Consider the following 26,116-nt stretch of genomic DNA (forward strand, 5'->3'; position numbering starts at 1 on the left):
GTAGCATGGTATGTTATAGACTATCTGCATTGAAAAAATTGGCATAATCCCAGGGATCAGAAGAATAACAGAAGCGTGGAAAAGAAGGTTGGAAAGTCCCCCTCCATCTTACCCCAACCAAGAGAATCTGAGAAGGGAAGAAGACAGAAGAGAATAAACAGAGAAGGGTGTCTCCAAAGATGAGCCCACTGAAAACCTCCTTCCTAATGAAACTCTTTCCTAGTGGGTGCGGAAGATGCTATGGGCAATGTGGCAAATCACAGTAATTTATTTTGCACACAGCTGTACTCAAAACATACAACAATTTATGTCTTTATAGCATCTTATTGAGATATGATTCACTCACTGCACAACTCACCTACTTAAAGTATACAATTCACCGGTTTTTAGTATATTCATAGCATTGTGCAAGCATCACCACAATCAAGTTTAGAAGTTTTTCATCACCCCAGAAATAAACCCATACCCGTTAGCAGTCCCACAGTTCATTGTTATTCAGACAGAAGGGGAAAAATCCTCTATTTATAAACCTGGATTTATATAATTTTGTTTTATGAAAGTAATGTTATAATTGGGATAAAGCAACTATGACTTGTTCTCTTACAAGGAAATGGTAACTTGAAAATTATGTACATAATCTAGTTTATTTTTTGTGAACATTTTTATGATTTTTAAAAAAAATATATAAAATTCTACATTTTATACTAATTTTTTGAGACAGAACTCTACAGTCTATCAGAGTCATTATTGGTCATTTCCAGAACCTTTAATGTCACCCATCTAATGAGAACATTCCTTGAACACACTTTGTGACCTTTTGTTTAAATATCGTATTGAATAGTTCCCTTATAATAATTAATTCCCAGAACACTTACAAGGCAAGTTTGGCTAATCAGAATGCAAAACAATTAATTCTGTATGGCGAAACATTATGCAAATTTCAAGCTAGGAGACAAAAAATACTATTTGTAAAACGTGTCTTATAAAGGACTACATTTTGTAACATACAAAGATTTATGTGCTGATCAATAAAGAAAAGGACAAACGACAGAAAAACGGATGGATATGAACAGTCAGTTCATACAAGAGAAAGCCCAACTGCCATGGGGAAAGTTTTCTATTTGTTCAATTCAAGAAGTAGTAAAAAATGTAAATTAACACAACAGTGAAATCCCATTTTTACTCAACAGGTAAACAATGTGGTGGTTTTTTTTTTTTTTTTTTCTTCCTGCCAAGTTTGTTTCCTGAAAGCAGGAAGAAACTCACTCACATACAAAGTTGATGAGAATGTGGATAGTGCCAAGCAACACTAATTTATAAAAATGTTAAAAGCGCATCTGTCTTATTACTAAAGTATATATATAAAGTTTATTGTAGGTTGTAACCACAGAAATCTTGAGAGGGGTGCCTGGGTGGCTCAGTCAGTTAAGCATCTGGCTTCAGCTCAGGTCATGATCTTGTGGTTCGTGAGTTCAAGCCCCGCATCAGGCTCTGTGCTGACAGCTCAGAGCCTGGAGCCTGCTTCCGATTCTGTGTCTTCCTCTCTCTTTGTCCCTCTCCTGCTTGCACTCTGTCTCCCTCTCTCAAAAATAAATGGCCAACTAATCTTTGACAAAGCAGGAAAGAATATCCAATGGAAAAAAGACAGTCTCTTTAAAAAATGGTGCTGGGAGAACTGGACAGCAACATGCAGAAGATTGAAACTAGACCACTTTCTCACACCATTCACAAAAATAAACTCAAAATAGATAAAGGACCTGAATGTGAGACAGGAAACCATCAAAACCCTAGAGGAGAAAGCAGGAAAAAACCTCTCTGACCTCAGCCGTAGTAATTTCTTACTTGACACATCCCCAAAGGCAAGGGAATTAAAAGCAAAAATGAACTACTGGGACCTTATGAAGATAAAAATCTTCTGCAGAGCAAAGGAAACAACGAACAAAACTAAAAGGCAACCAACGGAATGGGAAAAGATATTTGCAAATGACATATCGGACAAAGGGCTAGTATCCAAAATCTATAAAGAGCTCACCGAACTCCACACCCAAAAAACAAATAACCCAGTGAAGAAATGGGCAGAAAACGTGAATAGACACTTCTCTAAAGAAGACATCCGGATGACCAACAGGCACATGAAAAGATGCTCAACGTCGCTCCTCATCAGGGAAATACAAATCAAAACCACACTCAGATATCACCTCACGCCAGTCAGAGTGGCCAAAATGAAGAAATCAGGAGACTATAGATGCTGGAGAGGATGTGGAGAAACGGGAACCCTCTTGCACTGTTGGTGGGAATGCAAACTGGTGCAGCCACTCTGGAAAACAGTGTGGAGGTTCCTCAAAAAATTAAAAATAGATCTACCCTATGACCCAGCAATAGCACTGCTAGGAATTTACCCAAGGGATACAGGAGTGCTGATGCATAGGGACACTTGTACCCCAATGTTCATAGCAGAACTTTCAACAATAGCCAGATTATGGAAAGACCCTAAATGTCCATCAACTGATGAATGGATAAAGAAATTGTGATTTATATACACAATGGAGTACTACGTGGCAATGAGAAAGAATGAAATATGGCCCTTTGTAGCAACATGGATGGAACTGGAGAGTGTGATGCTAAGTGAAATAAGCCATACAGAGAAAGACAGATACCGTATGGTTTCACTCTTATGTGGATCCAGAGAAACTTAACAGAAACCCATGGGGGAGGGGAAGGAAAAAAAAAAGACGTTAGAGTGGAAGAGAGCCAAAGCATAAGAGACTCTTAAAAACTGAGAACAAACTGAGGGTTGATGGGGGGTGGGAGGGAGGGCAGGGTGGGTGATGGGTATTGAGGAGGGCACCTTTTGGGATGAGCATTGGGTGTTGTATGGAAACCAATTTGACAATAAACTTCATATATTGAAAAAAAAAAAAGAAAGAAAATTAAAAAAAAATTTTAAAAATCTTGAAAAAAAAGCAAAAGCTAAAAACAGAGTTCTGGCTAAATAATTAAGATATATCCATTTAATGTAATAGTACATTGTCACTAATAAAAATTAGGTCAACCTCAATGGAAAGTTGTTCAATATGTATTGTGAAGTGGGGGGAAAAATCATGATATCAAAATTATATATTCTATTGCATTTTAATACAAAGGAACACACACACATTTACTTTCACATATGTATCTTTGTGTGTGTTTATACATGCACTGATATTTTATGACAGTCTCCCAAGAAATTATCAGTGATTATCTTCTTGGTGCTGAACTAAGAGGGGAAATGGGGAAGAGACATTTTTTACTTTATCTTTTCTTTACTGTTTGCATTCATTCTAAGAAATCTACATTTTAGAGCATTTTTACGTTTCAAAATCAATGCTCATATAGTACAGAAAATTGAAAATGTAGAAAAACGCATTTATAAAATGCAATCCTTTTACCTAGCAGAAAAAAAAAATGTTAAAATCTGTTTAGAAATATCCTTTTGCAACATTTATTTGCATACACATGCACACTATGCTCTTGTTTTATATTCCACTTTTTTTACCCATAAACATTTTTCATGAAACACTATTTTATAGTACATTCCAAATAAATGTGTCCTTATTAATTGTATGGCGGTGATAGCCTGTTTGTGCAGTTTCTCTTAATTTCCCTTCATAAATAGAAATAAAAAGGTTTGGGACAAAATAGCAATCAAGGTGGGAAGAGATTTGTAGAAATAAAAATATTATAGGTGAGGATTGGACAATGACTCCGAGAATCAAAAGCCAAATTCCTTCTTAAAAAATAACACGTATGGGGCGCCTGGGTATCTCAGTCAGTGAAGTGTCCAACTCTTAGTTTCAGCTCAGGTCATGACCCCACATTTCGTGAGTTCAAGCCTGCTGGGGATTCTCTCTCTCTCTCTCTCTCTCTCTCTCCATGCCCCTCCCCTGCTCCTGCCCTCTCTCTCTCTCAAATAAATAAACAAACATTAAAAAAAGTAACACGTATCAACAAATCTTTGTGGTGGGAGAAAAGATGAAGGAATGAATCAGAATCACAAAATGTCTTATACTATATTCGTAACAAGATTAACAAAAAGTAATTTAAACAATTAAAAGAAAAATGAAAAAAAAATCAGTAAATCTTCAGCTGTATCCAAAGAAAGAAAGAGGAACAAGTCTAGCTTATAAACTTAAAAATGTTTGTCAATGGGGCACCATTGTTAAGCATCTGACTCTTGGTTTTGGCTCAGGTCATGATCTCACAGTTCATGGATTTGAGCCCCAGGTTGGCCTCTGTGCTGACAGTGCGGAGCCTGCTTGGGATTCTCTCTGTCCCTCTCTCTCTCTCTGCCCCTCCCCTGCTCTCTCTTTCTCTTTCTCAAAATAAATAAATAAACTTAAAAAATAAATAAATAAAAATAAAAGTGGTTGCCAGGGAAGGACATGGAAAATTCTGGTGTTACCCAGCATGGCATAGCTATGCCCAACTCCTAATTTGAGATTTATCACTTTCTTTTGACTTTTTTGCACTGTTTGGACTTTTACAATGGGTGCATGTCATCTCTATAAAAATAATAAATCCACTTAAAACATTTTGATACATTATTTTCAAATAACAAGGGGAAATTATGCATTAAATATTTATATTTGGCATGTATGGACATGCTTTTCTCCCTAAGTGGGGCCAATATACATCACTTAAAATCCTATAGTTGCTAGGAGACCATCATGTTCAATATTGTCTCTCTCAGCCTAAATGATATTTTAGGTGTCTTTAATTTTTGTCAGGTACATGATGTGCCAGGAAGGTTGAAGAGAACAGGTTTTTTAAAACAATTATTTAAATATATTTCTGCTAATATTTTCAGAAAGGAAAAAAAAATCCTCTCTGTGAAATCGAATGTCTTTAAATATGACTTGACACTCTTTTTTTGTTTGTTTTGGAAATAAAGGGCCAAATTCACCATAAAAATTTTTTAAAGTTTAAATTCAAAAGTTTAAATTTAAATTTAAAAGTTAAAATTTAAAGTTAAAATTAAAATGTAAATTTAAAAGTTTAAAGTTAAAATACCAGTTTATCTTATTCAGTATTTCAGTTTATTCGGTAAATATTTGAAGATAAGTCCATCCACATAAAGAAGTTATCTACAGAAGTCATTTAGTGAGTTACTTTACTAGAGGTAACTACCTTGAGGATTGCAGTAATGACTCATTTGTTTGATGGCTGAGGGCCAAATGCAAATAGAATATCATCTGATTTCAGACACCTTCCCCACAAGTCAAAGATAATGTCTCCCTTCTAACCAGACCCTTTTCACTGGAAGACCACAATCCCTCCAAAATCTTATAGACTGTCATATTAGAGGCTGTCTTCCTATGACTACAATATTTATTAGCCTTGAAATACTATAACTGAGGGACTTACATAAGTACTGCACAGGGAATTCATTTCAAGCCACATTTGACCCCTTGTTTTAAAGGTGATCTTCAAATAGCTTTAAGGGAAATAAATCAAATTTTCAACCCATAGTCTGCTTTCTCCTAATAAGAAAAGAAAAGAGGCTTTAAATGTTTCTAACCTTTTCTTTTCTGCACTTTGGAACAGAAGATTAATCACATCTAGCCAGAGATGTAATTTAATGTCTGTCATTTGGAATAGAAGGGAAAATAGATAAATGGCTCATGAATAGAGTGCTTTAAAATTAAACTGTACAACCAAAGATTTTATTAGGCAGTTGGTGGGGAGGATGCCTCTCATTAAAAAGAAAGTCAAGTAACAAGGAAACATGAGAAACGATATAATAAATATTACATTTTTTGGCCAAAGCGACAGAAGGAAATCTCAAGTTTTCAGAGTAAGAGGTGGAGGATTGCCCGTAAGAATGAACTCACCCTTAAAATGTTTCCATGTCATCGCATGAATGTGAAATAATTTGAAAACATTGTTTGGAAGCTTGTCTGATCCAGGAAAACTTTGTCATTCATAACTTAACATTCCCATATATGCCTGGGCATACTTTCCTGCAAAGTTTCTGTTTGTATTGATATAACTCTATCCTTAACAACAACAACAACAAACTAACTATAAGGCAGAAGTGATTACATCATGCTCATCAGATCAGTTCCTAGATAATAGTATTCCTTCGGTTTTCATGGAGTAAGAAACTGGAAATTTTGTTTTAAAAATTATATCCATGGCTGCCCTTCCCAAATTTCCACTTCCTTATTCTTCCCTACACACAGCATCCTTTGTGATCTGTGAGCAGCCCAGATCATGCAGCCAGAAATCCACTGATCAGCATAATGGGTCACAAAAATGATGGCAAATACCTTGTCTGCTTGCACACCCATTTCTTCCTTTTTTTTTTTTAAGTTAATTTATTTATTTTGAAAGAGAGAGCTGTGTGAGTGGGGGAGGGGCAGAGAGCGAGGGAGAGAGGGAGAATCCTAAGCAGGCTCTGCACTGCCAGTGTGGAGCCCAACATGGGGCTTGAACCCATGAACTGTGAGATCATGACCTGAGCCAAAATCAAGAATAAGATGCTCAACCGACTGAGCCCCCCAGGTGCCCCGACTTGCACACCGTTTCAGCTGAAACTTGAAGACCCATCTGAGCTGCTAAAAGTGTAGATCTGGCAACAGCTGGAAATTCACCAGGAATGCCCAATTCACATTGGTTCAGCCATTTTCAGGTGTTCACCTCACTGCCTTGTCCATTCAAACAGGTCACCTGTGTCTCTTGGACAACCTGTGATTTTCCCTCAAGACTTTAAGATGTCACATCATTAGCTGCGTGTGACAAGTGTGTTACCTAAGAGATTGCTGATAGAATAGCAGGGTTTATCTACTTGAGGCAAACTCTCATTTTTTCAACAATATAAGCAACTCAGAAACATGTCTTCTTTCTGGTTGTATTGCAAGGTAATGTTCGGGGAGTTGCCATCCAGCTAAAAACACAGTTGTTTTCTCAGCATGGATTCAAGTGGGGGGTGACCCTGGAGAAGTGTGGAATGTATTATTGATCCGAGGAAGTAGTATCTAGAAATTTATCTCTGACGTACATTAAGCCTGTGAAATTTTGTCTCTGGGCTTACATTTTTTTAAATCCTATTTAATCTTTAGAAGAAACAACCTGACTTGCTGTTTTCCCTGGAGCAGTGGAACAGTCAGGAAAGCTAAGACTATAAAAGCGGTCCTAATGTGGGTGTTGTCTGGTTCATGTACTGAGTTATTTTAAAAAGGAAAGAATGTATTTCATCCCTGTTTCCTGGGTTCTTTCATGCTGCTGTCTTCAAAGAGTACCCTAGAAACCCATAGGCATAACTGATTCACAGAAAACTAATTTATATGCAGCACTTAATTTAATTTTTCCAGTGGATCTTCCTGGTGACACTCTTCAGAGCACTTTTAGAAAAGAGGCATTGCTTGTGTGGCACCAGTGGGGGATTCTTACTAAGACCTTTTTTTTTTTTCTTCAGGGTAGGTACTTCCGTGATACTCCAAGAAGTCACCAATTCTAAAGCCTGCTCATAGTTAGAACAAAAGCTAGACCGTTGTGGAAAAACATGATTGGCTGCCATACTTTTATGTTTCTCCTTGGAAGGAAATGGAAGCTTCCTTAAGAACCTGTTCAGCCTTTATTATCCGACAGCTTTCCCTACATCTAGGGAACTTCTGCTACCATTTTAATTCCCTCCTTTAGGTGGTACTATTATTTTAGGTACAGAACACTTTATACTATCTCCATAATAATTATTTATGATGGAAAAAACAGTCACAAAATGTTTTCAAAGTTTTACTTCTTCAGACTATAGAATAATTACTCTATCATTACTTTTGCATTCTAAAGATCTATTTTAATTTATATTATGGGGTCACCAAACCAGCAGCAGAATTATGTATTAAAAAATATGAATTTAGGGGTGCCTGGGTGGCCCAGTCAGTTGAGCGTCCAAGTCTTGATTTTGGCTCGGGTCACGATCTCATGGTTGTGAGATTGAGCCCCGCATCGGGCTGCATGCTAAGCATGGAGCCTGCTTAAGATTCTTTCTCTTTCTCTGCCCTTCTCCCCCACTCTTGTGCGCTCTCTCTCTCTCTCTCTCAAAATAAAAAATTAAGAAAAAACAGATATAAATTTGAAGGTTTCAGGTAGGGTATGGCTAATTCAATTCCTGATTTTTTGTGCTCTGCCAAACATACACATTTGTGTTACCTGTTTCTTCCCTAAAGTAGCTGAGTTTCATCAACCCTTGTGATTTTTCCTATTCCTTGAAGGCAAAACCTCTAAATTAAATGCTATCCCAATGATACTTTGCTCAGAAGTAGATTTTCATCACTATTCTTGAATACCACTCAATCCCTGTATAACCATGTAACTTCAGCTTGTCATTTATCATGACCTTCTGATTATTTTCTTCTACACCAGGGTTGGGATGTTTATTCCTGGTCCTACAGTCAGGGGGTATTTTTCCCCTTGGTTTTCCTATTGAATTTTTATTTTTCCCTCTTTGAGATGACTGTGCAGGCTCAAAGATGATTTTGGTTGGAGAATTATCTTCTCAAGTCTTGTCTTTACCTCAAGACACAAAAGCAATGACCCCCAAAACTCATTCACTCAATGTGGAATCAGGTTTGGATGTCCTTTCTCAGGATGAGTCTCTAATGATTTCAAATGCAGATAACCCTTCCTGATGGACAATCTCTATTCTCAATCAGGCTTGATGTCCATTTTACATAACATCTAGATGAGGGTAGGTGACTTTCTGGAAACTTCCTTTGTATGTAAGTCCCTCCCCCCACCAAGAACCTGGTCCTTCTGCTCTAACTGATCAAGTGATAAGCTAGATAGGACAGACCCCCCTTGCACAGTTCCCTTCTTAACTGTACCATGGATATTTTTCTTGAGCTGTGTACCTTCCGGTAAAGCAGTTCTAAACCTCTCTAGTTATAAGAACCACCCAGGATACCTATTAAAAATATAAATTCCCAGACCCATTGCATCAAAACATCTGGGGAAGGGATTTGGGAAGTTTAATGTTTACCAATAACTTTCAAGTTATTCTTATCATTAGGGAAGTCAAGAAACACTACCGTAAAGTATTGCTCTCAGTAAGGTGTTGGGCTCTGTCTGTTATTTAATCCTTTCTGTGGCTACTAACTCCTATTTATTACCATCTATGGCTCTGTGTCTTAAGTTATTCCTTGGGTGTTAGAATCACAATCAGCTGAGGCGCTTGGTCAAGATATAGATGCCTGGCCAATGAGATTGGAATCTCTGGAGACGGGCCCAGGAACCTGTTGTTTTTTCACATGCTTCCTTACTCAAGTCAGAGCCACTGATTGAAGGGTGCCCCTCCACAGCTCCAGAGCAGTTCTTCTTAAGCTTTAATGTGAATACCAATCACCAGGAACATTGGCAAAATGCACATTCTGATCCAGTAGGGCTAGGGCGGAGCTGGAGATTCTACAAGATCCCAGACGACGCTGAGGCTGCTGGTCCATGGACCACATCAGCACAAGGTACTAGAGAACTTTCCTAAGCAAATGGCCCGTGCTATTGGACAGCACAGAGCCTGAGACTTTGTTTTAATGAAAGAAGAGTGGACCCACTGTCATCCAAACTGTGCTAATCCTAATCCCATTAAGGGGGCACAGGACAATTCAAAATAAAATCTTAACCTTTGTGAATGACACACCTGGCTTTCTCAACTGTCATTGCTTTGTGCTGCCCACAAGCTCCATACCTTCACCTTTCCCAGTGAGCCCCTTCCAGACCTCCTGACCCTGAACCACTCGGATCTGTGCTAGGCCACTGGACCAAAGATACACATTTACCCTTGTTTCTGAATGGCTGAGATAAAGTCAGGCATAAAAGAGCCTTTCCCAAGGAGAGAGCTATCAAATTTAATTTCAGTTTATACTTCTATGCTCTTTTTTTTTCTTGGCTTCTTTTGTTTCCTTTTCTCTAAGAGGAATTCATACCCATTTTCTAGCTTTCAGTTCTTGAGTAATTTATCAGTTTCTTATCTATCTTTCAGATCCTTTCTATTTTGTAGTTAATGAAAACCAGGTGGTCATGAGTTGCTAATAAATGTGAACTTTTATTCTTCTTCCAAAGTCTGCTTTCATCTTGGTCTCAGGATGATAGTTTATTGTATTTGAACGTTTGAATTGGGACCAAATCTAAAGCAGGACAGATATTTGTTTTTTCAAGACCGATTTGTCTTGCTAATTCATCTCCTCATTCTGTTGGTTTAATCCTTCTTTCCAAATGCCACATTGCACGATTACTTCGAACTGTGAGCCTCTGGGTTTCCTTCAGTAATTTTCTGATCTGTACACCAGAGAATGGCAAAAGTTTTCTGGTCTATGGACCCACATCATCACGATCACCAAGGGATATTTTGAAATGCCCCAGGTCCCACTTCCAGTGATTGCAATTGAGTAGGGTCAAAGGAAGGACAAGGATTTGTAAAGAGCTGCAAAGTCTGTCCTCTATCCTTCAGGGAGACCATAAGCTTGGTAAAGTCTCAGTCTCTCCTGCCCTTTGTCTCAGTCTCTCCTGCTCATGTGCCACTACATGTGCAGACCCCTCAGTAGGACTCAGCAGTACACCTGTCATAGATCGTGTAGGCAGAGATTTTCCTGTCCACCTGCACCCTATCCAGCCTGTCTTTTTGTGGACTCAGTCTTCACATCAGACCCCAAGTCATTCTCTTCTGTCCATTTCTATTACCTCCACCTGGTCCAAGCCACCATCCTTTCTCACCTAGTTTCGTCCCTCTGAAACCCTTCCCCTACACAGCAGCCAAGGTGACCTTTTAGACCCAAATTAGATCACACCAATGCCTTTGCCTAAAACCCTTCTATAACCCCCCTATATTGGATAATGTACAATCCAAACCCCTCCTTTCTTCCCAGTCCTGACTTGATCTTGCCCCTGCCTTGCTTTCTTTCCTCTAATCTACACATGGCTGGCTCTTTCTTGTGTTCAGAGCTCACCTTTGGTGTCCTTTACTCCCAAGACACCTTCTCTGACCACCAGTGTAGAGACAACACTCATTCAGCCACTCACTGTCACATCATCCTTTCAATTCTTGGCAAAGTACTTATAAAACCAGCGCTGGTCCTTTTTCGTTGTTATTTTTTAAGGCCTGTTTCCTCTACTAGAGGATACATTCCATGCCAGCAGGTACTCTGTCTCCCAATTCACTACTGTGTCCTGGCACCTAACCAGCAGGGATTTGGTGAATATTTGCAAGATGAATGAACTTCAACTGAGCAGGGCAGTATGAGCAGAAGTTGGCCAGGTGAGGTGGGAATAGGATGGGCTTGTTTCTTGTGCAGGAAATTAAAGTGCTGATGCCCAGAGATGGGAAGATATTTTGTTCATGTAAGAAGGTGAAATAATGTGTCCAAAGGAAAGAGGAGACAGAGGCTGAGGTAGACGGGGGCCTTATAGACTACGCTAAGGATGTTTTCAAAAAGCAACAAGGAGTCGTGGTAAGGTTTTTGGCAGGGGAATAATAACAGATTTCCTGACGATAATTCTCAAGAAAGGCTTGTCCCAAAGTTGTGTCACACACGCTGTAGTGGATTGAATAATGGCCACCCGTATCAACCGGTAAATGTTACCTTATTTGGAAAAAGAGTCTTTGAAGATATAATTAGGTTAAGGATTTGCACATGAGATTACCTTGGATTATCCAGGTAGGCCCAAACACAAACGTCCTCATATGAATCCGACAAAAGCAGATAACACACACACACAGAGTAAATGTTCATGTGTAGACGGAAGCATAGATGTCAGTGACGTGGCCGTAAGTCAAGGAATGCCTGGAGTCACCAGAAGCTGAAAGAGGCAAGAAATGAATTCTTCCCTAGAGCCTTAGGAGGGACTGTGGCCCTGCAACACCTTGATTTTGGACTTCTGGTCTCTAGTCCATGAGTGAAGATATTTTGGTCACTTTAAGCCACCCGGTTTGTGGCAATTTGTTATAGCAGCCTCAGGAAATTAACACATGCACTTTGCAAAAAAGAGAAATAGAAATAGAAATGCAGATGATGTGCATCCTCACGCATGGGAACCCACCCCATCAGTGTAGGCCCAGAGTGTGAGACTGGAGATGTTTGTTCATCTGCTGTTTCTTCAGTCAGCCCTCTTTCCCTTGTGGATGTTCTCATGACTCTAGTGGATAAAGGTAAGCCGGTTTCATGCAACACGATGCTTGACTCAAGCAAGCTGCTTCATTTTAAGCTAAGGGAGAGCCGTGTGTGGTGGAAGCCAAGACCAACCAAACGAGAACATGCTAAGGCTATCTATTGTGAGCTTGCTAGAGCAAAGGAGTCAGCCGCCATCATTTGCATTTTGGCAGAGACTTAAGTCAGGCAGAGGAGTGGGAAGGCTTCATAAATGGTGAGAAGGGAAGGCTTCAGGTGTGGGCTGATTGTTGGTGTGGGGAAGCTGTGGGTGGGCTAGCTATGCGATAGGCTAGGGTGCATATTTAGTTTTCTCTGGTTCTGAGTTGGAAACAGAGACAGAAATTAGGGGAAGCTGTCAATTATTAACCAAGTCTTGGCCATTTGGGGCCGATTTTAACAGGAGTTGCTGGTTATCTTCCTGGGTCATTACTAGGGAAAGCAATCTGGCTTCTGGCTAGTCTATCTTATAGCAGACTGGCTTCTTGGCCGGTTAGCATAGATAAAAGTGGTCTCCTTGGCAGCTTGCTGCGGGTAATGGGCCAGAGTCCTATTTTTCTACATGGCCCCACCATTGTCCATTTGTATATTCTGTCACTCAGCGTTGTCAGACTTCAGTGAAAACGGAGAAGGTATCGCTCTTGTGCTGGTCAACAGGCATGCATCTATCATCGGGAGCACATTAGGAGAAAGGCCCTCAGCATCTGTGCTTTGTTCGAACTTCCCACCAACAGCACACAGGTTTCTGATGAGAAGCTCAGAGCCAGCCAAAGGGAGCTTCTCAGTTTTAGCAACTCCTTTACTTTCAAAAGGGATGCAGATTGGTGGCAAAGCTGCATTGGCCAATGAAGAGGCAGCAGATAATTGAGCAAACAGCTGAGGGCTGTCACAGGAAAAAAAAAAAAAAAAAGACTGCCCTCAGGGACAAGTTTTAATACTGATGCTTTTGGGCTTTTATGGGGAAAACAAGCTCTCACCAACTACACTTATATTTTAGACTTCCAGAAAGGCAAGATCCTGACTTCATATCAGCGAAAGAGTACACGATTGTGTCATTTTGAAACCATTCTTCCTGGCTCACTGAATAGGGCTGCGTATTCCCAGTCTCAATAGGCAAGAACATCCTCTTGGGTACTTGCACTCAACTAAAATGGCTCGGGTAGCACCATTTGGAGATTGGTTCCAAAAGTTTCATTGCAAGGTCAAATGGTACCTGGAGGGAAAATGACTTGACTTGGAGAGCAACTGATTATGGGCAATGTTCCCGGCCCTTCTCCAACACTCAGATTTGTACAGCACAGACTGGAAGTCTTCTTTCTGTACACTGTGTCCCCACGAGCTCCTCCGTCCTCCAAACTCTCAAGAAACCCCCAGTGTTTCAAGGCCCCGTGTCTCCATGTTCCCAGAGATGGGTAGAGCAACGGGTGCTGATCCAGTTTTAGCAGACCACTGGAAGACCTTCAGTGTTGCCAATTGCATCACCTACACTGTAGTAGATGCATAAAAGCCTGAAACTACCGATTCGTGTTGGCCAAAGCTACAGAAAGAATGTGCAAAATGCATTGTTTCAGGCAGGTGGTTAGTGATGGCCTCATTAACACCCTCAAGGAAGACTTTAAGAATTGATTACAGACGGGGGAAGCATTGCTTAATGAAGAGATCTAGCAAAGGTTCTCAGCCTTGCGCAGTATGTCCCCAGGGGAAATTAGGCAAAGTGTGGAGACGTTCTTGGTCATCACAACTAAAGAGGTGCTTCTGGCATCCAGCATGTAGAGACCAGGGAGCACTAAGCAGTTCAGTTGACATGAAGGACGAAGGAAAGAACGAAATCAGTTTCAGGAAATGAAGACCCGGTGAAGGCACAGAGCAACTTTTCCTGCCTAGCATCTGGAGGCCTCCCTCTTTTTCTCCTTTCCCCCAAGGCTGAAACTCAGAGACCACATGACAAGCTGGCTGGGACCACGTGGACGAGAACATGGCAACAGAAATAAGATAGCAGGAACCCGGGTAAGCAGGACAATCTCCTAGAGCAAAACTGCCCCCCTCATCCCGGACCCCCATATAGCTCAGCTCTTACGTGGGGAAAATGAACTTTTATTTGACTGTTGGGAAAAAAGAAAGTATTTGGAGAAGAGAAGCATTCTGAGTGGCGACTCTTGTGATGGAAGTACAGAAGATTCCAGCACCATGAAGCCTTCTGCAGAGGTTACGTAAAGGAGTCTCAGCTAGCGCGTGCTTCCGGAGCGGGTGCGTGTGAGTCTCACAGTGAGCAGCCCGGGCTGCGGGAACACGTGTGCGCCATCTGGAGCGCTTAGCTGGGTGTTCTGGAAAGTGGTGGTGGGCCAGTCTAGGTGCTGGGTTTAGACACGCGTAGCTGTATTTTTAGAAGGTACTTTAAAAATCTCAGTTTCTGGGACTTTACTCCCCAGCTAAGCGACTTTCAGCTCAGTCTGCTACATACTTTATTTTTTAAAAACTATGTTTTAGAGCGTTGGAATCTGATTGCTTTTATTTGAGACATGCTGCATATGGAGATTAGGGAAGTAACACTGGCTCCAAACCCCACAGCCAGTAGGGAGGGGGATTTCACCGTAGTGTCAGGATTGCCTCGGAATCCACGTGGCACAGAAATGAGAGAACGGACCTCAGTCCTTGCTGGGCAGGTGCAGGCTGACCCTTCCTGCGAGGAGCCTATGTTTGGATATTCTACGATTCTGCTGTGAAGGGCGAAGATCATCATGTTTCTATGGGAAGTTGAATGTGCTTGTCTGACATACCAGCAACGCTCTGTTGAATTCACCTGTGACGACAAGCTGGAAACTAAGCAGGATGGTGAAAGCTTCAAAAACCATGAGACAGAGGTGGTGAATCCTCCAGGCAGCAAAGTGTTGCAGAGAAAGCTGGACAACCATTTCCAGAGACAGGAGGGGATATTCGTGGGTTGAGGAGAGAGTTGATTTGGTGACCACTGATAACCTTGGTGTTCTCAGAGGGCTCCTTCCAACTCAGAGCATATGAACATGTAAGAGCAACTTGTTGGAGAGTTACAGATAGAATCACAAGTTCTCTCTCGGCCATTGAGCTTGTGCCATTTTTATAAAATGTCTCTAGAACCGAATGTGCTTCCTGACTTTCTTTTGCATATCACCAAAGAGAGGAATGTTATTCCATTTGGAGGCTTTGTACCTTTGCCAAGTTGAGAGGAAGCTTGTCTTTGTAATCAGGATGGGGAGGAAAGCACAACACATCTATTGCTCATGATGGATTCTTCCAGATGAACTTGCCCATCTCCTTAACCGCTCTAAGCAACTGAATTTAGAGCAGATATCGGTTGAGAGGCCTCTGCCTGACAGTGCTTTCATTCTGGCTGGTTTTGAAAAGAGGGTAGAGGAGTAGAAACATACCTTGTTTAAAGACTATTCATTCCCTAGCCAGCATGCAGCATGTCTCTAAGGCTATTTGGATACTTGGAGGCTTTCCCTTTGCTCTTCAAGATTCTCCAAAAGGCACAAGTGGGTCCCTTTGAATGCATGAGTGTCCCTGCTATGCAAGCTCAGGTGAGGCGTTGGTGCCTGGAGTAGAATTCTGTCATCATGTCTCTTCTTTAGCACCTTCCACAACACTACAGCCTACCTACCAACTGTTTCTGAGTGGGGGGAGGATCTGCATAAGTGGAAGTTCTCATGCCACTGGGAACATGGCCAAAGAATTTATTCCTTCTTCAGTCCCTTCCCTGTACATCTGCATTGCGGTTGTCTCTCTATGTTTATCCATTACGGGAGGCCCATTTCTTGAATTGGGGTCCAGGGTAAAGGTGGGAAATGTTTTAACTTCTCTCTTACCAGATTTTGAGGACATCTGTGAGCGAACATTAGTACAGACCATATGGAGTATGATACTTTCCCCCTCACAGAACTGTGAGTGTAGGGACTTTCCAAAGCAGAGATTTAACTAAATCGTGCTTGCCTGCTTGCTTGCTAGAGTGGGTTCAGTCACCAGATATCCAATTAATGTGTTTGATCTGATTTTCTATACTTGGGTAGGTTTCAACCTTTAGTAGCAAGAGAAATTACTATCCTGAAGCTTCCTTCAAGTGGCTTACCTATAGTCCTTCAATATCGTCTTTCTTAAGGAGTATTTGTGTTGTCCGTTATCTCCACTGCCAAAGGAAATATATCCCTTATAATACAAGGGTGCCAAAAATATCAATGTAGTGATTACCCCCTCCCCCCAAAAACAAATGACCACGCATGGAGAGAGGGAGAATGAAGGGTGCTGTTTTCTTCCTTGCCAGAGGCTATGAAAATGTCTTTTGTGAAGACAAGTGAGGCTTTCTGTTTTACTGGCCATTTAGATCATATTATTCATGATGGTTCTAAGTTGTGGTTTTAAGCTGACAAAGATTTTGGCATTCTTTCCAAAGTAACGAAGCGTTTGTCCTTCTTCACTGCATATTTCACCATTATAAAACACCATTCCCATTTAAACTAATTAAAATACTTAAAATCCAAACTTTAATGGAAAAGATGGTTAGAGTCTTTTGTATTTATTTTTCCTAATTTATGGCTTAGAGCTGCAATTTTCTTCAGTTGGTTTTATTTTGACCCTAGGAAAAAAGCAGTTGCTGTCATTGTTTTGTTTCTGTTTTCTATTATTCAACCCAAGCATTTCAGAATTATTAATCCCTTATATGACCCATGAAGCTTTGCTCTTATCCTGAAGGCAAGAGGTACGAGATTTGTAATATTTGTAATTATCTTTCAGACTCCATGACCCGCAACCTACTTACTACTTCACTATAACTCCATTTTTAAGAGTTCGATGTTTTGTTTTGTGATGCAATAGGCATATGGATAGTATTGTAGCATTAGCATCTTCAATTTTTAACTTAATGTTGATATGGGAACTGGTTGTTTGCCAACCCACTATCCACCATCACTCACTTGTCTGTCCGCCCAAATCATGGTCACTGATAGCAATTTTCTAGCCTTTATTCACAGGCAGACAGCTTGCTTAAGCGACAGCATCGGGTCCTGGGTTGTAAGGAAGCCATCAATCCGAGAGACCTGGGTTCTGATACAAGTCATCTAACCTCTCTGAGACCCAGTTTCCCTCTCTGCAAAATGAGAAGTTGGATTAGTTCAGTGAATAGTAAGAGTTCACACAAGTAGTAACCGGATCAGTAGCAATTTGGGCCAATATTTATGGAGCAGCTGTGCACACTTTTTAATATGCCAGGACTAGTTAGTACCAAATGGAGTAGGAGGTGGGGGGAGACTAATAAATGAATACTTTTGATAGATTAATGATATGGTGAGAACTAAGTTCAGGAGAAGCAAGAGAAGCTATAGAAGCATGGCCTGAGCCCACGAGTTCTTTTCAATACTTCGAAAATCAAACAAAACGCCTACGTTGGCTCTGATAAGGCTGAGCCGCCTAACTAAACTGCCTAGTTTCTTTGTGGTAGCTGGAAAATGTCAACTTGGTGTGGTAAGATTGGTTCAATTATGCTGATCCAGAGCCCTGGTTGGTAGTTGAAGCCATAACTAGTAATTCTGGCACCTGTGGCCAACAGCGTGCGACAAACCCTAAAATCAACTTTTTAATTCATGTTGCGGCTCACAGATGGGTGTTGTTACCAATGTGCACCATCTGGTAGCTTTCTATTTTAGCTTTTCATTCTTGCTCACTAGATACTGAGCTTCTTAAATTATTATTTTAAACTTAGTGACCTCTAAGCATTCATGACCTGGGACGAAAAGTCTTGGGCATCCTGCCCTCATTATGGTCCTGATTTTGAGTTAAAATGAAAAATGTATTATTACTTAAAGTGATTTGTTTCCTAAAACAACGTTTTCAAACATGAGTTCCATGAAATGAAAATTAGTCAAAGAGAGCCCTCCGTTTCAAAAATGATTTTGTTAAAATTATTGCTGGTCAAAAGACTCCATACTGCACTACCAGGTGGTGAGTATTTCGAGTCCCAAAACTGTATTTGTTCTTCATTATGCCTGCCGTGCTCAGTGCTTGGCACATAGCGGACACCTAATGGAAGCATGCCAATGGACCAGCAACATTACAGCCATCCAATTTGGATGCTAATATATTTCCAAAAGGCCAGGCCGGTGTCCAAGGCTAGGACAAACTCCAGGTTGTGTCATCAGTTGTGGAGCAGAGCCTTGAGCTAATTGGATGTCCTCTCCACAAGTTCCAAAGATCTGTTTTGTGAATTAAAACCTCTGTGGACACACCTGTAAACGCTATCGCCGCATGGGAACAGTTTTTACAGTTCTGGTCATATCTTCTGATGTTATTATGTTATATCTCTTGCTTACTTGTCTTTTAATGTTTGCTGATATGTCCATATGCATAGATTTCTCTCTCTCTCTCTCTCTCTCTCTCTCTCTCTCTCTCTCTCTTTAAGAAATGGAAGTCTATTTCAGGACCATCTGGCCAGGCTAGAGCAGCCAACAGTGGCCCAAGTAACTATCAGGGAAGCCTGGGCATGCTCAGTAATGCCCTGAATCATTTTCTCTCTACTTTTGGCTATGAAGCCACAAATACTAATACCTCAAGGTGGAATTTCTTTCCCCTTCTTTTTCTATCGGAAATCCTTCCTTTTCTTTTTGCCTCCCACAGTTCAATCCCTAAGGTTCTGTGGGAGATGCTCTCCATTATCTCCTATTTGCAGTCTTGAGACATTTATATTTTATACACACTTACATTCCTTCTTTCCTAAACAATATGAACTACTTTGTTGGTTTAGGAAAAATAGGAAAAGATGTTTATATAAAGCCATTCAGGATGTATAAAGGGGAAAAAGACATGTTTTGAGCTCAGAAAATTAGAAATTACATGAGTAGGGAAGAAAATTTCAAAGTCAAACATCAGAATTAGATCTGGAATTATTATGATTTCTTTGTGATTGAAATCTAAGATGTTAAAAAATGCATAATGGGAAAGCTAATCAATTAGACTTCATTTTTAAACTACTATACTTAAAAAGAATGCCACAGTTAAAGCTAACATATTTCAACCACTGCCTACACAGATAAATATTTATAACGTGACAGACAAAGGAATAAAACTTTAATACAGCATGCATTCTTATAACCCAGTAAGAAAAAGAACATCCCAACTGCAAATGGCCAAAAGACATGAACAAATAATAGCAAAAGAATACTGATAAGCATGTGGGAAAAAATATACAATTTTATTGGCAATCAAACCAATTCAGATTTAAGGCAACAAAGTCCAATATTTATTTAGAAATTAAAGATTTTTTGAGAAGATAAAACCCAACCTCAATGAGGGGTTAGGCTAATGACCATTCTTATAGTCTGATGAAAGTACAGTTTGAGTCAGCTTGTCTCAAGGGCAATTCGTCAAAAACTTTTCAAAAGTGCTTCTCTTTAAACTCACTTCATTCCCACTTCATTCAGTAGAATTTTTTAGGCACCTACAATGGGCCCGCTGGTTTCCAATTACTAGAAACTAAATTTCAAGTGCCAGGGTGTAAGTCTATCCTGAAGAAATAATCAGATAACTGCATGCTCATTTAGAAGGATGTTTTTGTGTAATTATCTATGAGAGGGAAATGTTGAACCCAAGTTGAATATCCAACAGTAGGAATTTGGGTAAGCAAATTATGGTACATCCGTGCAGTAAAATGTTCTCTCAAAGACAGGGTGAACGTGCTCGCAATATATCCTGGTGTGTAAAGGGCTGGTAACAGATCAACATGTACAGACTAATCTCAAAGTTGTTTAAATATAAAATGAGCAGAAAGAAATTCTAGAAGATTCTAGTTTATATACCACCCTCCAAATAAAAGTATCACTTGATAGTTATTATTTTATATTCTGTATACTTTTCTGTCCATGGTGATGACTGATTATCATTACAAGCATGAAAGTATTTTTTCATTATTAAAAGTGGTTTCTTCAGAACAAGGTGTGTAGATTTACACAACATCATAACTGGTCAATGCAGCTCACTTGGAGATAAAAACTCTTTGCTATTTAAGATGTTTAGTGTTGACATTCATGAGCACAAACACCAAGGATGAAATCTAATGCAGGCAAAGTTGTTTTTTCTCCTCAGCCTGAGAACCGTCCTACACACGCTGTTGTGTGGTGGCATAGGCTCACACGGTGCCCTGGTAGCAGGGTAAGGTCATCTGTTGGCTGATTTTACCTCTTCTGAGCAAATGCTGTCATTTCTCACACCTGGTAAAAGCCCAGTGCTGTCGCTGCAGGGATTCCCAAGAACAATCAGTTGGGACCTGATAGGTGGAATCCCCCATCACTGCATATCTTGGTTTACCAGGTTGACCTTTTGTCTAACATTTTTCTCGGAAGAAAGAACAAATTACCCTGAAAGAGACATGTACACACAAATAACACAAGAGGTGGGTGGAGAGAAACCAACAAAACCACCTCTTTACCAGGCTATGACTCCCAGTCTATCCAAAATATTATTGTAAACAAGGTAAACTAGAAGTCTTAGAGTATTATTTACTTGGATGTCTAAGACGCCTACTGTGCCCTTTTCTCCTTGTTTTCTTGATTCTTTTGTTTTAGATAAGCACCGGGCTGGCAGGAAATAGGCATGACTGAGGAGGGCCATATGTTTCTCCTGTCTTCAGGTTTACTGTGCATTTTGAATGGTTTGTGCCATGATCCTATAATGATGTGTGGTTGTTGTTCTTTCCCCAGAATGTCGAGTGGTGAAGTCCACTTCCTACACCAAAATAGCTTCATCATCCCGCAGGAGCACCACCAAGAGCCCAGGACCTTCCAGGCGCAGCAAATCCCCTGCATCAACCAGCTCAGGTAAAGCACCAAAGGAGATGAAGAAACTGTTGTTTCTGACGCATGATGCACAGAGGGTGTGTGAAGCCCACAGCGGGAGGTTTTCAAGAGAGTAGATTCCAGTTTATAATTTTAGAACATGTTGAAATGATGGAACAGATTTGCCAGAGTCTAGCATGTTAGCTTTAAGAAAAAACATCAAGCTTGGGAAAACTTACTTAGCAAAGACTCAGGAAACCCAGATTTGCCCACAAATAGAAGTATACTACCAACTTGCATCGTTTCCCACCACAAATACCAGTTTTTCAGGCTAAGGGCCCCAACTGCAGAAGTCTCCGTTAAAGCATTTATTCTACTTGGGACTGGCTTATGACGAGTTTCCAATTTGTATTTGCTGAACTTCTGTTTCACACACATTTTACTGTGGACCCAGCACAGCTCTGGAGCTAAAAGCAGTGAATTTGTATTTGCTGAACTTCTGTTTCACACACATTTTACTGTGGACCCAGCACGGCTCTGGAGCTAAAAGCAGTGAGAATGAGAGCGTCGAGCAGGGAGGGCTACAGTGACTCTGGTCTGTGTCCTGCCTCTCAGCGGCCCTAGTGCTGGTGCCAGAGCACAATGTGTGTGCTCACAGGATGACCATGTCAGCTCTGCCTCTTCCTTCTTTGGTCTTAAAAATGATGTGAGTCAGTTAGAAGGTGTGTGTTTGGTTGTTTGTTTGTTTGGTTGGTTTTGTTTTGTTTTTCTTTTTGGCTTCCGGTCTAAGGTCTATTTCACGATTGAAGGGAATTATTACATACTATAAACTGTTGAATGGGAATTATTAAATGATACGTACATCAAGGTGATTGTCCCTGATTACATGAAGACAGAGAAGCTCTTATAAATAGAGACAAAGACCTTTGGGGCCTACACAGAGGCCCTCTTGTACTCACCAGCGTGGGCTTAGACAGAGCGTGTGCAAAGATCTCTCGGCTGGGGCTGCGAGGCCCTGCCTCTGGCATCACTCACCAGCTGTTACACTAGAATGTAAGTTATAACCTCCATACTTAAAAATAGAGATGTTATGATGTTTTTCCTTAAAAAGTAAAACCAAAACCTCCAAAGTGAGTCTCAGAAAAAGGAACTCCTAGTAAGCTAGATAGCTAGAACCCCAGCCTTGGTTCTCTAAGAGTTACCGTTTCCCTGGGCTTTTGCTGATTACAGCTATTCCCCAGACAGGTCTCCAGAGATCTTCTCCTTTGACACTTACCCTAAGGTGGCAGCCTCTGCACACTTCTCACAGCATGCCCTACATCACAACCAGCCTGGGAATAAGTCTCAGCTCATGGTTGGCACTTGGGATGAAGTTTGTTTGCTCCTCCTAGTTTAAGGGTGGGCTGAGAACTCCTTGCTTAGTATGACATGACTCACCCAGATTGGATGGAACTCTGAAATGAGACTTTGCTAATGGGTAAGGCATCGAGACTCAAATCTCAGCATAAATGTCACTTGGGGGCTTGTGTCACTTACAACTTCTCGGATCATAAGCCTACGTTTTAGCAAGTATTCTAGGCAATTTTGATCAGGTGGTCTATGGAACATAGTATGAGGAGCAGTGGGTGAAGGAAGTGGTTCCCACATTTGTTCTCTTGACTGGCACTATCACCATCACTTGAGCACATGTTAGAAATGTAGTTCTGATGAGCCCCTCCATCGACCCACTGAATCAGAAGCTCTGGAGGTAAGGGCCTAGCATCTGGATTTTCACAGGCCCTCCAGGTGATTCCGATGCTCACCCAAGTTTGAGAACTAATGAATTATGGATAACAAAATGGAAATAAATACAGGAGGTCATTTGACTGCTAATCTGGGGTGAAAGATGGGGCTTGCTCGTCTTCATTTATTGGCATGACACAGTTGACTTCTTTCTATGTCTCTGCTTGCTTCCAAGTGGCAGTGTCCATCTTTAACCCAAGAGCAGAGCTCCAAATACTATGAGGTGTAGACCAAGGTTACAATGACCCACCTTCAGAGAGCCAATTCCCTGGGACAAGAGAGAATTTCTGTCTGAAGGTCATCCCTTCCCTGGAAACTGATATTGAGGGAAATCTTTCCCTTCGGTAGAGACAATATCTATACACAGAGATGTGGGCTCCTACGAAATGACAGAGGAGTGGTAGAATTGCTGCATGTAAAACTCCCCTGGGAGACCTTAGCTTCTTCATTAACCAGCTAGCAGGTTAAAACTGAGCTCTTTGGAGGATGTTCAGTCTCGACCAAAGGACATTGCTCATTTTCTCTAGGCAAACCCAGGCTGTCGAATGAGCCCCGGTAGAACAGTAAGAAAGAAGAAGGTCATGGGCCTAGCCCGACTGTTGCCCCTAAAATCTTGGCTATTTAGTATAATCACATAAAGTTGTAATGGAGAAAGAAGCCCCACGTTAATTGAAACATTATCAATGCTATTAAAAATGACAATATTAACAAACAAAATTAGTCCCTGATCTCAAACAACTCTGACATTGACAAATTTTAATATTTTCTCTCTTCTTTCTTAGTATTATACCATGAATTTTAAAATGTCAGGTGTAGTGGGGAAACATTTAATAATGGGTGATTGGGCAAATTCTTACGTCTTTTACAGTATAGCTATTTCAACAGAATAAATATGCATTATTTTTATTGTTTTTAACAGCTTTTTTTTTCATTTTAATGTTTATTTTTGAGAGAGAGAGGGAGACAGAACATGAGCAGGGGCAGAGAGAGAGGGAGACACAGAATCTGAAGCAGGCTCTAGGCTCTGAGCTGTCAGCGCAGAACCTGACGTGGGGCTCAAACCCATGAACCATGAGATCATGACCTGAGTCGAAATCAGACGCTTAACTGACTGAGCCACCCAGGAGCCCAATCTAACAGCTTTTTAAATGTTGATTTAATTGTTTTTTTTTTTTAATTTTTTTTTTTACGTTTATTTATTTTTGAGACAGAGAGAGACAGAGCATGAACGGGGGAGGGTCAGAGAGAGGGAGACACAGAATCTGAAGCAGGCTCCAGGCTTTGAGCTGTCAGCACAGAGCCCGACGCGGGGCTCGAATTCATGGACCGCGAGATCATGGCCTGAGCCGAGTAACCGACTGAGCCACCCAGGCGCCCCAATGTTGATTTAGTTTTTAAAAATATTTTATTTGCTTATTTAGAGAGAGAGAGAGATAACACAAGTAGGGGAGGGGCAGAGAGAGAGGGACAGAGAGAATCCCAAGCAGACCCCGCACTGTCAGCACAGAGCCCATGGTGGGGCTCGAACTCACGAACCGTGAGATCATGATGCGAGCCGAAACCAGGAGTCGGACGCCTAACTGACCGAGCCACCCAGGTACCCCTAGTTTTATTTTTTAACTGAAGTATAGTTGACACACAGTGTTGCATTCGTTTCAGGTGTGCAGTATCGTGGTTTGACAACCCCATACATTATGCTGTGTTCACAAGTGTAGCCGCCATCTGTCGCCATACAACCTATTATAATGCCACTGACCACATTCCCTTTGCTGCACCTTTTATCCCCATGACTTATTCATTCCATAACTGGAAACCTGTATCTCCCACTCCCCTTCATCCATTTTGCCCAGTCCCCCACCCCCTCCTCTCTGACAACCTCTGTTGTCTGTATTTGTGGGTCTGTCTCTGCTTTTTATTTTTTTGTTTATTCATTTAATACGTTTTATTTTTAAGACTTCTGGGCAGTTAGATGCTCCTGGGTTTGCGCAGAATTTTTTTTTTCATTTTTTATTTTGTCTTCATAAGTCAAGGAGGGGGGGTAAGTCAGATTATTGTGCACATGTCAAAGAACGAGATCATGAGCTCTGAAACAGTTATTGTCTGCTGCTAAGGTTTCTTCTACTACAGATGCAGAAAAAAGTGTCCTCGCACTTTCTGTCTGATTGTGGCATCCAAGACTGAATGGGGGAATACAGGAGAAAAACATGAAGAGAGAATTTTTGCAGCTCAGAAATAACCTTGTAAATAGTGAAAAGCCTGTTTTACTCCAAAAATACATCTAAAATTTGAGTTAAAAAAATCATGAATCTAATTTTAAAAAGATAATTATGAATGCAAGAAATTATTTCACTTTAGAATTAACTGGTAACATAATCACTGCACAGCATCTCTAACATTGTACAAATATTATAATATATTTAATTATAATCTTATAAATATAGATGGAATGTATCATTTACCAAAAGTAATTTCAGAAACGCTGAAAAGCAGACAGGCAAATGCAATGAATCTATTTGTATTCATCCCTGCCAGAATTTGTAACTGTTCTTTTTAGAAGTTTAAAATGGATAGGGTGCAATGCCTCAAAATCAATAGATTGCTTTAAACAAGCATTTCAGTTTTCTATTGTTTCCTTGAGTCCTTTCATTTCTAGGGAAAATCTGGTTGATTTAAGTGGCACCAACTTAGAATTTGTGATAGGTGAGCCATGCCGGGTAGTATCATTTCCATAAAAGAAAGTGAAATCCAAATCCATTCCAAAATTACATTTCATTGACGGTATCGTTAACTTCTAGGTCAAAATTAATCAAGTGGCATTGATTGCATTTCGTTTAACATGAGACCTTTATGCATATAAAATTTTCAACTTCATTTTGTTTTAGAAAGTATGCCATACAACTATTCCTTGGTTATATAACAGCCAATAAGATGCAATGCCTGTCTCTTGATTCTGATTTGCTACCAAATCCTTTCACCTTTCTCTGGATGATACTAATTTAGAGAGGGTTTACAGAGCAGTAGTACCCAGTCACAAAATTGTCGATTATGTGAACATTCCCAAGACCACTCTCTTTCCCTGAGATCTAAGCCCAGAGTTTAGAAAGGCCAGTGGTATTTCCATTTCTTTTCTGGGCAAACACAGCTTCTGGGGAGTGCTTGCCTCAAATCCCCTCCCCTGTGCTAGCCCAAGACTCCCATCTCCACCCAAGTATGGCTCTTAAAACCAGTGGAAAGGATCAGTGAATTATCTCTATATTAACTGCATCACCATTTCCTTTCTTAAAAAAATTTTTTTTAATTTTTTAAATGTTTATTTGTTTTTGAGACAGAGAGACAGAGCACAAGTGGGGGAGGGGCATAAAGAGA

The 26,116-nt window shown here is 40.6% G+C and overlaps 1 protein-coding gene across 5 annotated transcripts in view; it reads left to right on the forward strand.

Annotated features, from left to right (window-relative positions):
- DCLK1 (doublecortin like kinase 1) overlaps positions 1-26,116 on the forward strand; it is a 345,761-nt gene that overhangs the window by 226,709 nt on the left and 92,936 nt on the right. For all 5 annotated transcript variants that reach the window (XM_060637361.3, XM_060637357.3, XM_060637356.3 and 2 more), the window contains exon 5: positions 20,894-21,010. In XM_060637361.3, the coding sequence (XP_060493344.1) occupies positions 20,894-21,010 (117 nt within the window). The remainder of the gene's footprint in view (positions 1-20,893; positions 21,011-26,116) is intronic.

This window comes from Panthera onca, chromosome A1 (genome assembly GCF_046562875.1).
Source record: "Panthera onca isolate mPanOnc1 chromosome A1, mPanOnc1 haplotype 2, whole genome shotgun sequence".
Classification (NCBI taxonomy): domain Eukaryota; kingdom Metazoa; phylum Chordata; class Mammalia; order Carnivora; family Felidae; genus Panthera; species Panthera onca.